General features: G+C 45.9%; 1 protein-coding gene across 2 annotated transcripts; it reads right to left on the reverse strand.

The window, feature by feature from the left end:
• Positions 1–533: 533 nt before the first annotated feature.
• LOC6590480 (caskin-2) lies at positions 534–15,821 on the reverse strand. 2 transcript variants are annotated; one of them, XM_002016630.2, is made up of 6 exons: positions 15,279–15,820; positions 7,602–8,598; positions 3,684–3,917; positions 3,062–3,322; positions 2,488–2,955; positions 534–2,417 (listed from the first exon to the last, which is right to left on the reverse strand). In XM_002016630.2, the coding sequence occupies exons 2-6, from the start codon at positions 8,553–8,555 to the stop codon at positions 1,557–1,559; spliced, it is 2,778 nt and encodes a 925-aa protein (XP_002016666.1). In that variant the 5' UTR covers positions 8,556–8,598; positions 15,279–15,820; the 3' UTR covers positions 534–1,556. The 2 variants fall into 2 exon arrangements, with proteins under 2 accessions (XP_002016666.1, XP_026841122.1); XM_026985321.1 differs by lacking the exon at positions 3,062–3,322 and having other exon boundaries at positions 15,279–15,821.
• Between the last annotated feature and the right edge of the window lie 2,564 nt (positions 15,822–18,385).

Here is an 18,385-nt window from a genome sequence, read left to right on the forward strand (position 1 = left end):
TGCTGGAGAAAGTAGCAGCAGTGTGGACGTATCAACATTAGGCTGGCTGGCGGGCAGCTTGGTATCAGTGGTATTTTTTTGCTTTCAGTTTACGGTCTCACCCTTTAAACGGAACATACAAACTACGATGTCATCGACAGGTGGCTCTCCTGCGCCTTGTTAAAATCAACCACAGGTGTCCGTGAGTTCCCTTTATAGCAGACAGCTTTGTTAGTGTCATAGCAACCACCCAAGCCAGCCTAGTTTCATGGCAGCAGCCATGTCCAAAGAGGCGCAATATTTGAAGAATGTAAAACTACAAAAGTTTACTATGAAATGTTACTTTATTTGCCGACTTTCATCAGTTTATTTTGTTTTTCTTTAGCCCATTATGTGCTTTACATGTTTGTGATTTGTATTTTCTTTATATGCGTTTATAAGTCGAATACTCCAATTTTCCATTTACTAATGATATGCGCACCAAACTAATTTCCACTCGGCGCCATTAACAGAAAACTGAAAACCGAAAATGCAAAAGAATACAACTCAAAAAATAGATTTGTATGCTACAAAATTTTTATTTAAGTAAATCATAAAGAAGGCAATTCAAGTATAGTATACCACCGAATTCGATATGTTATTCAGCGTACATGCCCGTTTAAACATAATTTATAAAGATCAATTCGCCTCCTGGCCGCTCCGCTTTTTCTTGTCTCTTCTTGCAGCTCTTCCCGATTGGTTTCTGTCTCATTCTTTTGCTTAATATAACGCTAATTTAAGATTTATATTTTATATAATGCATCTTTTTACTTTGTATGGAATAACACTTAATTATACATTCACTTTATATAGTTTGATTTGATTTCAGTTGTAATCATAACGAAACAGAAGAATGTCTGTGCGGGCTGCTGTTTTCAAAAAATTCAAAATATTGAACATACTCAAAAAAGTCGAAAAAATAAAATGACTGACATAAATGCAATTTGTAATTGTCTGAAAGGGACTTCGCAGTAGAGTAGTAGTTCCTTCTTTCTTTCTTTCCTATGGCTTGTGAGTGTTTAAGTGTGTGCCTTGTGGTTCATTGGTTGCCTTTGTTGTACGTAGTATAGTATCAAACCACTAAATACTTGCCCGTATAAATGTTTTCGTTTAAATATTTATTTATATATCGATTTATATATATTTTACGCTAGATATTAACTATGCAAGGTCTGCATATATGCATGTTGCGCTTGATTCTCCATCGTTCCGCCTAGATATCTCCTATCCTCTCCACTATCTCGTTTCGTTAACAACATTCATAGAAAGGGGAAAGTACAAAAGTATAAACATCTCGTCCAAAGGTTTTTAGTTTTAGTTTTTCTAGGGGTACAATCTCCTTTTCATACGCAGTTTAAAAAAAAAAACAAGAAAAACACACGGTGTAAAACAATGTAAACTCAAAATACATAAAACACTTCAAGGGGACACAACACGTCACAAGTTCTACACAAAATTCAGCTACACTACGATTTGTTGTTTGATTGGAGTGTTATCGGTGTTGAATCATAAGGAAACTTTTAGTTATATTTATCCGCTCATTCACTGTCGATGTTGAGGCCCACGCGCTTCTCCTCCTCGAGCATGGCGTCCAGCTCGTCCGTGAGATTGGCCAGCATGTTGCCAATATCGTTCAGCACATTCACCGACACTTTCGGGGGCACACTCGTCACTGGGGCAGCTGTCTCGGGCGATGCCATTGCTTCGCCGCTCGCTGGCATTGACGCTGACGATCCCCCAATGCCTGCGTCCATGGTGGGGGAGCGCAGATGCAGGGCGCTGCCTCCGCTGGCCGTGCTGCCCAGGCTCTCGCTCCGCGCCAGAGTCGCGTCGTGGAGCGAACTCGAAGACTTCAGCGAGTGGAACGAGTGCGCTATGTTGGCGATCGTGTTGGTGGAGGAGGAGCTGGAACTGGAGCTGGAGGAGTGCAGGTGGGGTGGATGGCTGCCGGGAATGGTTGTGGCCCCAGCACTGGCCTGTCCCAGCTCCTGCCGATTCAGCAGCCGCTGCTTGATTGTGCCCGTGTTCTCGTTGGCAAACGGTATCGTGTCAATCGAATCGATGCTGGAAGTGGACTTATTGTCGTGGTATTTCTCGCAGTGTATCTCCGCCGTGGTCTGCTGTATGGTGGCATAGTTAGCATAGATCGGCTGTTGGCTGCCCGCTGCCGCGGCTGCTGCGGCCGCCGCCTGCTGTTGCTGCCAGTAGAACATTTGTTGCGCCTGCTGCTGTTGCTGCTGCTGCTGCTGAGAGCCCACTGCCTGCTGCTGGGGCTGTTGGACTGAGCCGGTGGCACCTCCCTCTCCGCTCAGCGTGCGGGAGTTGCGTATGCTGCAGTGCCGTCGGGGCGGCTCTGGTGCAATCTTCTTCCCACTCAACGGGCTGCCGCTTAGATAGTTCTGCAGGAAACAAGATGGAACAATAAGCTTATGGGGATTCTAAAGGCCATTGCCTGTAATGCCCACTTACCGCTCCTCCCTCGCCACCGCTGGCTGCTCCGTACTCGGCGGCCGCCGCCGCATTCATGTAGTGATGATGCTCCAAAGGTGGCATCGTGTTCAGCACGGCTCTCTGCAGGATTCCACGCTGCTGGCGCGGCAATGTGCCACCACCCTCCTCGTAGAGCAGCTCCCGCGTGGCATCATTGGTGGGTGTTATGTCGCCGTCGTCGTAGGAGCGCCGCCAAGCCATGGCTGCCGTATTGCTCCCCAGTAGACGGGCTGCCGCCGCTTGCTGCTGCTGCAACAGCTGCTGGTGGTGGTGCTGTTGCTGGAGCGTAGCAGCGGCGGCCATGGCTGCGGCAGCTGCTGCCGTTGTGGGTGGCCCAAAGTGGCCGTAGTCCGTGGTCGTGTAATGGCTAAAGGTCAAATGGCTGCGCGTGCTGTTGTCGTGTATGTCCTCCAGCGATTCCAGGCTCTTGCCACGTGGCTGACGTACCTGCACGGACAGAAAGGAAAGTGATGGAAGAGAGGTTAGTTCTTAGTTCCACGCTGCACTCGAAAGGTCAAGGCCAGGCGCTCGGCAAAATAGACCCCGGTCCCACCTTAATGAGCACCACATCGTTGCCCGAGCAACACTCGTGATTGCTGCCCGTGCAGTAGTAGGCGTCTCCGTTGCTGCTGCTGCAGCTGCTGCTGCTGCTGCTCCCCTGCCCCAGGCACAGGCTGCCCGCGGGGGCGGTGGAATTCAGCACGTTGCTGGTGGCATAGATTTTCGTGTCGTCCCAGGAGACGCGAGTGGTTGGCACATAAGATGGCGTACTTGGTATGGGCACATTGAATTGCCACGGCTTCCGCTGGTACTCCTGATCGTCGATACCAAGAGCAAAACCATACAAAAACAAACAAAAAAAACACAAAAAAGAAAGGAAAATCCAATTAGGTAAAATTATAAAACAATAATTCAATTTGCAATCAATAAACTCAAGAGAACGTGACAACTCTGCCTCTCCTGCGGTACTTCACTGGCAGTGTGTACACATTTTGACTAGAATGCAGTGTTTACACACTTCTGCCAAAAAAAATCTCTCACTTTTTAATTAAAATCGATGGAAATTAATAACTTTAGGAAGAAATTCAAGCAAAGAACTTTCCAAGGCCCTGATTTGAATAAATAAGACGGAACGGGACCCTCCCGTATATCCATCCGCGGTTTACGGCTCTCACCTGCTGTTGGTATGCATTGGCACCGCCTGGATTCCATTTGCCGCTAATGATGTCCTTGACCCGCTTGATGGCCAGCAGGATCTTCTTCTGGTGCCCCAGCTTGACGATGCCAATATCCTCGAGATCCTCCCAAGTCACTTGGGTCACGTCGCGCACCGTCTTGTAGTTCTGCTCCAGCAGGGGCTGTATGTACTCCTCCAGCCGCAACAGCTGCAGCCATTCCTCAATAGAGCCCTGGAATGGGAGGATCATAATCATTATGGTTTATGGTTAATGGTTTATGAATTTTCCGAATCAAACGCGCCTCTGTCGGAGCGCTAATCACATTTGATTCATGTCAGAAAAGGGAACACAGATCAGCCCGTCTACAAATTGTCCATGAACTAGTTCAGACCCCGCACTGATACGGAGGGGATTCGACGTTGGGTTGGATGGGTTATGCGCTGGTGTCTCCCATGATGTTCCCCCATTGCGTCCGCGTCGGCGTCGTCGTCGTCGTTCCAGCTCTAATCAGTTGTAATTGATAAGATATGACATAAATCGCGTCAAAGCACAGGCATAAAGAAATGAATAAAAGCCAAAACTCGTTGCTGTCGTCATTAAACGGTAGCCAAGCGAGTGGGGCAGCTAGCTCCAATGGAGGAGACGGGGTATGGGGTGCGGGGAGCGACTCGTAACCAAATACGCACACAGACAAGAAATGCAGTCGAAAATCATCAACATTGAAGCGTGGAAAGCAATGATATTTTTTTTTTTTTTTGCTCCTCCATACGATATGTACACACACGAACGATGTGTTAATAACTTTTTCAAGCTCTCTGCTCTTTTGGTCTTTCGGCTAAATTGCTGTTGATTTCGATTTAATTAAATGTTTTCTTGTTTCTGTGATGCTGCCTGCCGTCTGTCGTGTGCCTCGAGCGGGGAAGTTTCCATCGAAAGCATTCACCGAGTCGCACTTCGGGTAAGGGATATTTACCTAGAAATCTAACTGTTGGCGAAGGGATATTTTCTCAGTGCTGTGTGAAGAGACGATCAGGGAATATCCTTATTAAACGATCAATCGATAAAGCTTTCCCATAGATAAAATTCCCAAAACATTACCAATCGTTTTAGCCAAAAAGGATATTTTATCAACTACAGTTCGTCTATGGAAATGTAAGGGAACTTTAAAGCTTTCAAGTACCCTGTGAGAATGGGCATTTTTTTGTGGAATTTTACTGTACCCATAGAGAAACCATAGATAACCCTGTAAGACCAGAAATATGTACAATATAGCATGCATGTTTATTCATATGCTAATCGAAATCCCCTATCCCCATTCCAAATCCAATACCAATTCCAATTGAGTGAAGATCTTCCAAACAGCGACCAACAAATATTTTCATAAGACTTTAACAAAATATTTATCTAAATTACAATTTTTGTTTTTGGGATTTTTCGGTTGGTTTTTGGTTCGGCGGGGCTTCTTCGAAATCCATTAGCAGGTAGCATATGGTATGACACTAAATACAGACAGAGAGACCCGCAGCACCGTAGCGTCACCAGCGACCGACTGTCGGCCATCATTAGCGCAGGCAAAAAACAGGTTTTCCAGCAACAACACTGTTTGTACCGGGTCGAAAAAAAAGCAAAGTTAAGGCGAGTACGTCAGGCCGAAAACTAAATACCATTTTGAGTGTCTAATAACGGACTCAAAAGACGAAACGAGAGAGCCCCTCTACGACCCTCAAGGTCGTTCGTTGATTGCGGTTTCTGTTTTTTCTGTTCTCTGAACAAAACGGAGATTGGGGCGACGTTTAATAACTTTGTTCCTTCCCGCTCTATCTCTCAGGTATTCCGTTGTATTTCCTTTTTCGCCAAGAGATAAATGCGCGTATGTGTGTGTGTGTGCGTGTGTGAAAAGAAAGCAGAGAGGCTGGTAGAATGTCGGCTAATGAGCGGCGGGGCACTTCTCGAGGGCCGAGGGTCGTGCAATTTCCAGTGAGCCGTCGCTATAGAATGATGTAAGTACAGGCAACAGCCCACACACCCCAACCCAGCCCAACCACACCCCAAAGACAAAGAGAGTCGAGCTCCGGGCCTCGAGATCAGCAAATAACGAATATCGGAATGGGGCGATAAAGTATCTACAACAACGTCCACAGGGGGACGCAGACGCAGACGCAGGCGGAGACGGAGACGCAGACGACGCCAGTTGGTAACTCGACCAGAAACTTGGCAAACTTGCGAAAACAGTCACGGCGCGTTATATAAACAGCCGTGCCAGAGCCAGAGCGAAAGCCAGAGAAACAACAAAAAAACGAGCAAAATTCTACATGGATAGTAAAATATTATGGCATGGAACATTTTTCAAGTGAAATACAAAAACCGCCATAAAAAAGAAACACAAACAGCGAGGGAACAAAACAAAAGCTGAGGTCATTTCGATTTGAAAATTGCATCATGTGGCGGCGGGGGTCAGAGATTGGAGGCGCTGCGGCTGCGATAATGAAAACCCATGCTGGAGGTTAGTAATTAGTCGGAGTCGAATGGAATGCGGCTCAAGTTTGAGCCCCCGATATATGTTCGATAAACGCGATAAATGGTATTTGCAACAGTTTTTTTCGGTTGCAGGTGGGCTGCTGCAACGCGCAGCAAGTGGGCAGCGCTCGATGCAATCTGATGAAATCTGTGAATCACTCGAGGCTCAACGAAATGCAGTTGTTGAAGTTGAAGATTATGGCCGATGGCCGATGGGTGTTAATCACGCTTGGAATGCGGCGATGTGTGAATGTGGAGCTCAGGTAGAGTTGCATGTGTAAGGTGGATGCCATGTGGATTGCATGTGTGGGGATCAATCGCAAGCAATCGCTAGAGACCTAGCATTGACTTGGATCCGATTTAATAGCCCTGTCGGATCTTGTTTTGAGTACCTACTATTTATATGTGCATTTACATAGGGCTTGCAAATTGTCTTGAAAGTGCGTACGGGTCTAATATGTGGATTGCATACTGATAAGACTTCATGGCTTGCCTCAACTCAAGTCACGTCCCAACTTTTTAGTAGTGACTGTTATTTTTGCGTGGAACCAGTGTTTCTCTATGGTTTTTGGGGATAAGTTTCCCTCTGACCACCGTTTAAGCTACAAATAACCATCTAAATTCTATGCAAAATCGTTTTATCCGACACTCTGCTGCACTTGAAAGTGTGTTAACCCCTGGCATTGGCATTTCTATATCTCAGAGCCAGATTCAACTTTGAATGGAAATGGGCTGCGCGGGCAATTATTGTAGTCGCTCGAATGGAACCTTGATCTGTCAGATCGATTGGCTAATGATCCGCTTCGATCCACAACCTGCTGCGGCCTCAAGTTCAACATAATGTCACTCCGATCGGGGCGCCAGATTCCACACGACCGGATGGGGTATAAATTTATATACATAGTATATATTTATCTACTCTACTCCGGCCGGCGTGTTTTTAATGAATTGTTGATGGGAATTAACGTGCGCATAATAAATGAAATTCTTTCATTAACAATAAAATTAAAAAATAAACGCTGACGGTGCTTTTTCATCTCTCTTTTTCGCTCCCTCTCTTTATCGCCGTCGTCTGCTTTGTGGCTGGCCATGTGGGAAACAAGTTTATTTTTTGCAAATGCTTTTTTAATGAAATATTCCAGATAAGCCCGCAACTAAACAAGCCATCAGCGGAAGGGGAGCCGTCTGCAGCGGTGTGGGGGGCAGGGCATGACAGGGCAGGGCGTAGCTATCCGCAATTAGTGCCAATCCGGCAAATTACCATATGACTAAGAGAGTTGCTCGGCTCTGAACGAACTTCAGCAGGTGATTGGTAAGAGCCGAGATCAGAACTCTCGTTTCTTTTTAGAGAATAGCTCTGCTCTCTCCGATTAGAGCGGATTTTCGCCTGCTACTCACCGGCACAAAGTGGGGCAGATTGTCGAGAACTTGCAGCTTGTCGATGCGCTGCTTGATGCGCTCGCGATGATGCGGATTCTTGATACCAATGGCGGTGAGATCCTCCGGGGTCATGCGGGCGATCGTGGGCAAGTCGTAGCCGGCGGCGATGAACAGTTGGGCGTACTCCTCGTGCTTCATCTCCAGCAGCCAGTCGATGATCAGCTCATCGTTGCGCTGCCGGTCCACGCTGCCGATCGAGCAGGAGCTGACGGAGCTGCAACGGGGCGAGGAAAGCGGGGCCCGGATGGAGGCGCCCGACGAGGAGACTCCCGTCAGGTAGGAGGAGGCACGACCAGAGTCCAGGCTGGCGGTGCTGTGTCGCGAGCCCGAGCCGGCCGATCCCGAGGAGGAGCCGGGCGAGTCGCGTCCCGGCGACTGGGTCAGATCGATGCCCTGGTCCTCCTGCAGGGCCAGCTGCTGGTGGTAGTAGACCGCCGCCTTGTGGGTCAGCGGCTCTCGCAGCGTGGCACAGAACACGGGCGGCGGGCATGGCACAATGCTGGGCAGCGGAGCGGAGGTCTTCGCGGCGGCCGGAGGAGCCGGACCTCCGGTCACGGCCATTGGGGGCCCACCACCCGCCTCGTCCTTCATGCGCAGGGCCACGCTCGTCTCGCGCGGCAGGTTGAAGCCGCCCTCTTCCAGCGAGGGCGACGAGACAATGCTGCTGCCACTCATGCTGATCCCATCGTCCGTCTGCTGCTGCTGTTGATGGTGGTGGCGCAGGGGTCCACTGAGCCGGTACAGCGGTATCGACGGCTGGTGGTGGCCTCCACTGGGCGAAGCAGGCAACTGCTGGAGTGGGTGGTAGTGCTGGTGATGCTGCTGCTGCTGCAGAGGATCCCCCGGAATCGTTGGCGGTTGAACCTTCTTAGCTTGTGCCGTGGACGCATGCGGCTTGAGCGAACGATGCATGATGGGCCTCTACTGGCCCCCGTGGCCGTACTTTGTCCGACTCCTGTTGGAAAAAAGATGGAAACTGCAGTTAGAAAAATGTGTCCGCCAGATGTGTGTGCCAGAAACGGGGAAATCTGCATAATTGGTCATAGAAATTTTGATGTGCTTGCAGCAGCTCTAAAAATAGGGCTCACACTGTGTTTACGCGATGCGGCACAAGTCAATAAACTGCTCGCCGGAATGGCGATGGCGATGGGGATGGAGATGAGACTGGGGCAGTCTCCAGTTTCTAGTCCCCCGCCACATTTATAGACTCTGCGCCCCACGAAGCAAAGTAGCAGACGTCGCAGCATCGTATTACCAGTTTCATTCACAAAAAAATGTCAACAAACTAGGTATTCGACAGCAGAGTACCCTATCTGGGGCGGATGTTTACCAATTAATTCGGTGGAACTGTAAATAAGGTAGTTTTGAGATGCTGTTCTAACACTGCTTAATGGACTCCCTTCTCTCGGGATGCTAGAGCACTGCACTACTTGCTGTCTTGCGGTATAATCTCTTCTCCTCATGCAAGCAGCCTAATACGCCCTTGAGTCCACCAAAAACAAACACACACACACACACATAACCGAGAGAATAAGCAGAACAGATGAAGAGGGAGAGAGAGAGACTGAGAGAGAACTGTACCTAGGGAGACCGAGAAAGAGAGAGGCTGATGGCATGGTAAGGGCTCGCGGCAGGCCGGCACGAGCTGTGTCAAAGTTCGTTGACTGCGCTCTGCGGTTTGGGGCAGGGCGGGGTATGGTACAGACATGGCAGCTGCTTGTCTAGTCGGCAACGTCATAATACACTTGAAAAATGCACGGGCACGGGCCTCGTCCAGCAGCAAAATCTAGCAAAAAGTCACGAACAATCTCTCCTCCTCAGCATGTCATTAACAGCAGAAGCGAGACAGAAAGCCACAATAGTTCCAATACTTGGAAATAATAAACAACAAACAGCACACAAGCTTTCCTGTAGCAGCAGTTTCCTGCGAAACAATGCAACAACTACAAAGTAATCAGAAGTGCACTCGAAAACACATTCCGAGCCGAGCCGATAAGAGCAGCAGCCACCTGTTCGATCAAGTGCCGCCCGATGAACGAACCGGCGCGGCCCGGCCCGGCCCTGCTTGGTACGGAAAGCAGTGCACAAGAGCAGGTGTCATAATCCGCTCTTTTTGTGTGGGCGGCGAAATGCAGGAAGAAAACGTAGCGGGTAAAACACATAACGGTGGCAGTAGTAAATCTCATTTACAAGCTTCACCTCTACTCCGCCGCTCCGCCGGTGCCACCGCCTTTTAATGAATTTTTATGTATGCGACGTGCCGAAAAAAAACTGCAGTCAGAGTAGAGCCGAATCCGAAGCGAGGATACGCGAAGAGAGCAAGTGAGAGCGCGCACAGCAGAGACAGAGAGAGAGGCAGTGGCAATGCAGAGCAGAGTACCGCTTGCATTGGACTGCTTGTTGTTGCTGTTGTTGGCGTAGTAGGGTAGTATATCAACGAATGTGGGTTGCATGCGGTTTCAGTTGTTACCACCCACACTCCACTCGTTCCACACTCCCCGGCCAGATGTTGTTGAACCGCCGTTTTATGCGGCCGGCTTTGCTGCATTTTTCTTTCAAATGTTGTCTTTTGCCCCCTCCGGTTACCACATTTTTATGAGTTGCCATTGTTGTGCTGTTGGATTGTAAGTTTAATTGCGAACATGCCCCACTGTACACGCTGCCATTCTTGTGGGTGGCTGAGTAATCCTGTAATGAGCATAACACATGCTCACGAATACCACAGTGAAGGGTCTCTATTGAAATCGATTCCATTTGGACAGATTCCCTTTAGCGAATGCCCATCGTATTTCTGTGTGCAGCATAAAAACTGATTGGAAGTGCAATTGGAGGCTTGGGACCCTTTTGGGTGTTGGGAAATATGTACCACACATAAATGCTCGTACGGAAAGGGAAATAGTAAGTTAACGAGGGGAGGAGAGAGCTGGTAGAGGATTGGGCAGCGGCTGAAAGATTTATTGATTGTCGTTGTCGTCACACACATACATACTCATCACATGTATTGATAAATGTACAATGAAGCGGAGTTGCGGTTTTGAAGTTGGGAGCAAAAAACGCTGAGCAACTAAAAATAATTATGCCTGCCAATACTCTCCACTTAAAGAGAGAGACAGAGAGAGAGAGAGAGAGAGAGAGAGAGAGAGCGAGAGAGAGAGAGATAGCGAACGGGGGTGGTGGTGAAAGCCACAGATAAATTGATAGAGACGAGTGACAGCATTACGTATACACTCACATTAAAGCAGTGTCGGTCGCAGTGATTGGAAAAGCGCTAGTTGATTTTATTCTGAACGGGATAAAGCAGAGTACAGCTTTTTTTCTCTATACAATCAAAATATGAATCTATAAAACTATAATTTGACTATTTCAGCTACTCTCTTAACAGTTACAGGGAGGATATATACCTACATATGTGTGTATCTACGCATCGAAACAACGTTCATACACTCATCAATATATCACCCAAACACACTAAAAGTAACTGCTACGAAAGCGTATTTAATCTTCGTTAATTTTCCCATTTAGTTGCTCAGTTTCCCCCCCTTTTTCCCACTATTGTATCGGGGAGAACCGTTAAAGTTTACTGGCATGAGTAATCGGCCAAATGGAGCGCAATAAAATGGCAAACGGTAACACGGCCAATATATCACAAGAGGCAAACCGGCACCACCAACACCACCAGAGAGGGGGTGCACCACCATACCATACCATCATCGACTTGGTTTCGTTGGCCAGTCAACGACCACCCTCTATCGTGCCACCGGATGGGACACAGGCTGGAATCAAATGAGGCGCATCTCAATCTCATGTTTATTAACGGTGCTCAACAGTAGATACTGTGGCAGATACAGGCATGTGTGTGTGTGGGTGGGTGTGGGTGGTTGCTGGTGTCATTCAGCCAGTTAGATAAAGAAGGGCTCTTTCATCCTACACAGCCCCACACATCCCCCACCCTTTGGGCTAACACTTCATTATCGACAACAAAAGCTGGTTCGAGCTCTGTGGCTCTTCTTCTTTATCATTTGCTGCGGGTGCTTTGCATATGACATGTTCATGCCGAAGCTCTTTCTCTCTCTCTATCCCTATCTCTGTTTCCCTCATTTCTCTCCCCTTCATTTTCTTTATTTTGTCCCAAAATGCAATGGACAAAGTTTTTTTCGTGTCTACCACGCCCCAGTCTGTGGCAAAGAAGAGGCATTGTACTTAGTAGAATATTTTGTCAAATATATAAAAAAAAACACAGAAGAAAAAGCAGAACTGCACAAAAGATGGTGTCGATGATGCTGCTTACTTGCCCCTTTCCCCTCCCCTGTCCTGTCCCTGTGCCCCTTAGTGCCACAGCCTGTCGATAGCTCTCGAGAGATGTTGATCTTGCAACTGCAACAACATGGCCAGAGGCAGACCAAACTTGTTTTGCCTGTAAAAGGGAGTTGTCGCTGCCGCTGCTGCTGCTGCTGTTGTTGTCGGCTGTGCATTGTCTCTGTCTCTGCGTTTTGTTTCAGGTTTCAGGCAAACGCCAAGAACAGGCAAAAACAGCACCATGACAGCTACATATATGAGGCAAAATGCATTAACAAGGCGAGGTCCTGCACTGAGGATACCCTGCAATAAGCCTTTACCCTTAACATTTATTAGGGTTCAAGTCTTCTGGTCTTAGCAGCCTTATAATAGAGTGAAAGCTGCTCCAAGCCATTTGTTAACGAAGAGAGTGAAAGAAATTAGGTACAAAAATGGGATCCAAATATATCCAACCAGTAGAGACTTATCTCTATCTCTTAATAGGAATCTGTACCACCAATCAGAGCTGTCACCTGTCTCCAGTAATAATATTATGCATTCCACACATACCCAATATACCCTTGATTACCCTGCTATGGCTGTTTGGGCATGAAAGAAACAGCAACACACAAGAAATAGCTCGTAGGAGTAAAATGCAGCGCTGAAGATGTGTCGAAGGTGTGGGCGGACGGGTGGAGGGTCGGCCGGGCGGCCGGTCGGAGGGGTGCACGTATAACTTACGTGCAGTTTAACGGTTAATGCAAACCAAGACGACAAACGAATGCGTTGCGCATATGGCACAGCCCCACAGTCGGACTGTCCGGGTGTCCGGCTGTCCCAAGTCCCGAGTCCCCGGACAGCAGAGACGAGACGGACCAAATAAGGCTGACAGCACGTACACAAGAGAAAAAGAAATACGAGTATAACCAAAGAAAGAGAGAGACACCAAGCCAAAAGCGGCCATCAATTCCTTCTTCTTTTTTTTTTGGTCAAAGAAGGCGCAAACGGAACGCGAACAAGTTGTAAGGCGAGCAATGAGTGCAGACAAAAGCAGTTACAAGACATTGACGGAGAAGAAGCAGTGCCATAAGAAGATAAGGAAAGGGAGGAGGAGGAGGAGGAGCAGCGGGAGGAGTAGGTGGAGGAGAAATGAATAATGGAGGGCAGCCACTGAGCGTTTACAGCTACATTGAACTTTAGAGACTTGAAGCACTTGCCTCGCCTTTGCCCCCACTCCCCACTCCCCCCTCCCTATTCCGCCATTACTATGCCGAAAAACTGAATGCGGCTACTACGCACACACACACTTTTGCATACATGCACACATACATATACATGCGTGGGTAAACGGTTTTTCTCCACCATCGTTCGCAAAACCAACTGTGCAAAAAACAGAGAAATTACCATTGTTAAAAGCTGAATTTGGTGAAAATTTTTATTGATTATCACAAAAGACACTGAAAATGCACAATAACCATCGAATTCAATTAAATTGCAATTGATTTTCCGCTAGAAAATTCTGTGCAAAAATATCTTCTACGCCAACACGAAAACGTATATGTACACACACACACACAGACACACGCGCGAACAAGAGCTGCGAGCGTATACCGACGTGCGAGCGCTTTGGCTTTGGCTTTGGCCAAAAAGCAAGTAGCATCAAACAGCGGCAGCAGGAACAAATTTAGCTGGCTTTAAGTGTTTAGGTTCCGAGGAGGCGGCACGGGACCGACGACGACCGCAAGCCAAAGCGTATTGAAACGCGGCTCCAGCAGCATTCAAAGCCAGGCAAAAGCCAAGTTGGAGCTAGAGTCCTCGAAGTTGCATCGGAGCGGGAGAGCCCAAGTTGTGCGCAACTTCTCTCTCTCTCTCTCTGACTATCGACTCTCTGATGTGCGGCTTGACGGGGCAATTTGTTGCAATTGAAACAATAACAATTCCACAAGGCAATTTGTTGTTGCCTGGCAAATTAGTTTGTTAATAAATGAATGAAAGATATGAGCGAAGAAGGAGAGAAAGACGGAGGGAAAGACGGAAAGGCAAGCAAAGAGGTATATTCCCTAAAGTATGAGCTACAAAGCGGTTTTGTGGTTGCCATTGGAAACGGTGAAAATGCATTCATTCGGTGGACACAGTGGGAGAAGTCAACTGAAAGACGGTCAAATAATAAAGAGTGGCTAGAAAGGAAGATTATTCATTTGTTTGAATTGGAAAAGTAAAGAAATGCTGACTTGAAGTTGGCATTACCAATCCATAATCTTCCAAATTTGTCCCACTGTGCCACACGAAGCACCAAAAAGGCAAACAAAACGCTACGCACAAACACAGACATAAAGCCGAACACACCGATTGTTCGTCAACCACTTTTCATGCTGCATAAGCCAATAAGAGAAAGAGAGAACCACAACCAGAGAGCCAGAGCCAGAGCCAGTGAGAGTTATGCTAAGCTCCAAGCTGGAAAAAGGCTCCAGCGGCAACTTTATTCATGTGACGTGCGCGCAGTGGCCCTCTCTAGCTCTCTTTCGGATATTCTCTCTCTCTCTCTCTGTATAATCTGGTACTAGCGCTGGCCCTCTCCCAACAACAGTTCTAACACTTCATTGGAGCTCGTTGCGACAACGACATCAAGTCATTTGATTCCCACACAAATCTCTGCATGTTGAGCGCGACTCTCCTCCTATCCCTCGCTCTTTCTCGCTCTCACTCGTTTTATTATGGCAAGTGAGTTATGGGATCTGGTCTGTACATATGCGTGTGTATGTGTGTGTGTGAGTGGACTGCGCTTTCTATTGATTTATATGAGTTTTATGGCGCAATCTGAGCCACACGAAAAGACTGCAAGTGCGACGACCGCTCAGAAGACATCGAAAACGCGCTCTGCATTTTACATTTAATTGCGCTTTGTTTAAAAACTAACATAAATTATGCAAATTTAAATGAAAACTTTACAAATCAGTCAAGTTCTACTCCTTCCCCCGCTTCCATTGTTAACCAGAGTTGTCACGCGCCAGACGACGGTGGCGCGCTCGAGCATGACGCTGAAGAGCTCTACCCCACCCTCCCTACAGACACGTGTTGGTTTATTAATTACATAAGCCGCACACCAGCTGCAGCTGCAGTTTTTGAGTTTTATTTATTCCCTTTCTTTTCAGAAACCCAATTTCCTGCAGATGCTGGAAGATGCCGCACAATCAAACGGTGAGAACAGCTGGCAACCCCTAAAACTGGAAATGACAGATGGCGACGTCGACGCGACGCGGCAGCGCAGGACGCGGTGTCGGTCCGGCTTCAAAACGTAAACACTGCCAGAGTTGCCGACGCACAGTCCTGGAAATGGGACCTTAAAATGCTATTACTTACTTTTAACAAAACAAACGTAGAGTAGACTATTTTCCAGCTTTTAATTATCTCTCTCCTTTGTCATAAATTACAGGCGCAACGAAAATGTAAACAATTGTTGTCGCTGTTGTTTGTCGCCTAATGAATTTCACGTTTTTATGGCATTTTCTACAAACACAAACCGGGCGAGATAGGAATAGGGGGGCTCACACAAACAAACACGTACACATACACAGATACGGTCCGCCGTCTTTTATTTTATGTCTGCGACGCGCGCGGTACAAAGTAAAACATAAAAACCAGATTAATTTCGAGCAGACGAAAATGTTTCTTTTTCGGTTTTAAGCTGTGCTGCTTACGTGTGTGGCTTTTGTAGTTGTTCACTCCGCCATTTTCTTTCTCGGCACTTGAGCTTCACTTTTCTTGGCTTTGCAAGAGGTTTACCATCACTTTACACTTAAACGCAGTAATGCTGTAGTCTTCATAACTTTCAGACAATTTTGGTGATACGCGTTTTTTCAAATTTCAAATTTCAATCGCATTTCAAACACGGCGCAGCAGCGGAGCGACGTCGACCACTCCGCGCAAAAACAAAAACAATAGTGTGACCGCGGACTTATCGTTAAAATATACCGTCAGACCCTGGGAAATATACCAACATATACCGTCTAATTAAAAATATATACCGTAAATATACTGACGAATTCAAGTTAAATTATACATATTCCTCGATTTTTATCTTCCGTTGAATATAACTAATTAAATATAACCCTCAGCGCTACCCACATAATTTTATCCAATTAATGCATCAATTTTCTACACAATTGGTTCGTTTTTAGTCCTTGTTTTTATTGTATTTTGACTACAACAAGGTTTAAACAAAATAGGTAAAAAAAAAACCGTCGCAATGTTGCTGGTATTTGAAGACTCATTTGTTGTCAACCATTTGTACCCTATTTCGTAAATATTATATAAAGATACTGTTTTCCAACCTGCTTTCAAACGTAATTAGTAAAGACCTTGTCGTAGATTGCTTTTTTAAGGCCTCTTCATGCATTCGATTAGGTTCTTGTATACAAGTCCTGATCACAGTACCAGTTCTTGGTCTCTGTAGACAGACTATGAGCTGCAAAATATCGTTTAAAACAGAGACAATCTAGTTTCTGCATTAATTAGAGCCTGGAATGACACACATTTCCGCTATTATATATCATCCATTTCCTCCAGGGTATGTGTGCATGGAATTAGCAGCATGTTTGTGTATGGAATGAGACTCATGTTGCCTACCGGATATTACCGATTCCATACACGAATCAAATAAATACCGAAATATACGGTCTCATTTTCAAACCGACGAATTATTCATATTCCTCGATTTTTATATTCCGTGCGATATTACTAGCTATAGGGCTCATGTAACCCTGCCAATTTAATTTGATCTAATTAATAAACATATTTTCTACTTGACTGACTTGTTTTACATACTTGAGATGTTTTCCTGCTACGCTTTGATTGTTTTTGGATAAATTTTGGTGCCTCAACAACGATTTAGCGTTTCGTAAATCGATAGAAATCGAAATAAGCCCACTTAAGCCCACTTTATACAGCACCAGCAACATTATCCGAAAATGATTGATCCCTACCTAAAAAAATCACACCTTGCAATGTAAATAAGTTATGCAGCACTGTTTTTGGTATTTTAATACTGCTATTTTATGTGTGCTGCCCTGGCTGAAGGCCCTATGTTAGATTTGATTTTTAAATTTAAAAACAAAGGGCATCGCAATCTCAAAATATGCTTCCGTGCATCACTTATTCCAATGGATGGCATCCAAATCCTTTTTTTTGGATATTAAGCTATTAAAACGATATTCTGCCGTTTGTTATCTCATTAAAATGACCAAGAATTGATATCAGGATCGAGATATATGTATGCAAGACACTAATCATGTGCATGATATGTGCTGAGAAAAGTTCTTTATTACGTTCTAAAAAATCTTTGAAAACAGTTTCTTCAAATTAAATAAACGAAATAGGGTATACAAATGCCCATACTCCGGTTGACAATCAACAAGTGAGAAATTAGGTGACATTGCCACTGTTTTTTTGTTGACCTTTTTTTTTAATCCTTATTTTAGTCATACAATAAAAAGAAGTCCCTAAAATTAGCCAGTCATATAGAAATATGATTCATTAATTGGATAAAATAATGTGGGCAGAGCTGAGGGTTCTATCTAGCTAGTAATATTCGACGGAATATCAAAATTAAGAAATATGGGTGCAACTTGCATAATTCATCAGTATTTTTACAGTATATTTTTAATTTGAGACGGTATATTTCTGATGGTCAGGCCGTATATTTTTATCACCTTCCGCGGTCACACTGGTCCTCGCTCCTAGCGATGTTAGATTTAATTTATTTAAACAAATTCAACAACAAATTCAAGCCATAGCCAGCGAAAAGTCTTTAACCTCAATCGAGCGCCTTCAATTAAAATGTGTGTGAACTTATAATTGGCTTTCGTTTCTGTTCTCGGGTGTGTGTGCGTGTTTCGTTTTGTGTTTGATTTGTCATTCCTTTGCGGCGTTTGTTCGTCGCTTATTTTTGGTTAAACAAATTGCGTTTTCTGTGTGTGGTGTAAGCATTTGATCTAAAGAAAATCGCTTAGAATTAAGTATTGGACGAATTGGGCAATAAGTAATTGCAGAAAGACAGCGGCACAATTGAAAAATGCAAATCTATTAAAACAGGTTGTCGAGACTCTTTCTCTGTCCCACTCCCTGCCCCTACTCTGCCTCTCCCTTTTTCTCTGTGTCTGCTAATCGTTCGCTTTGGTATTTGTTGCGGCATTTGCTGCCAACGAAGAGCGCGTGAGAGAGAGAGAGGGAGGGAGTGTTTGTGCAAGTCAATGCACGGCATTAATTATACCCCAAGTAAAAGATGGCCAGTAAAAGAAAAAGACAACTAAACTTATATGCCTTCTATTATGCTGCTTCTTCCTCTGCTTCTGGGCTGGTTTTAAGGGGCGTTTGTTCCGCTTATTTGGGGCATGAATCACTTTGGTATGTTTTGGATCCGTCTCCATTTTGTGCAGCAGCAACAACAACTACCTGTGGAATGCCTACCA

This window comes from Drosophila persimilis, unplaced genomic scaffold (assembly GCF_003286085.1).
Source record: "Drosophila persimilis strain 14011-0111.01,24,50 unplaced genomic scaffold, DperRS2 tig00000002-arrow-pilon, whole genome shotgun sequence".
Taxonomy (NCBI): Eukaryota; Metazoa; Arthropoda; class Insecta; order Diptera; family Drosophilidae; genus Drosophila; species Drosophila persimilis.

Bases quoted from the DNA above. Each gene is read 5' to 3' on its own strand.
- LOC6590480 (XM_002016630.2), bottom strand. From the start codon at position 8,555: ATGCATCGTTCGCTCAAGCCGCATGCGTCCACGGCACAAGCTAAGAAG. The intron at 3,918-7,601 runs GTGAGTAGCAGG...CTCCCATTCCAG, and splicing joins ATCTGCCCCACTTTGTGCCG to GGCTCTATTGAGGAATGGCT. The intron at 2,956-3,061 runs GTGGGACCGGGG...CTGTCCGTGCAG, and splicing joins ACGATGTGGTGCTCATTAAG to GTACGTCAGCCACGTGGCAA.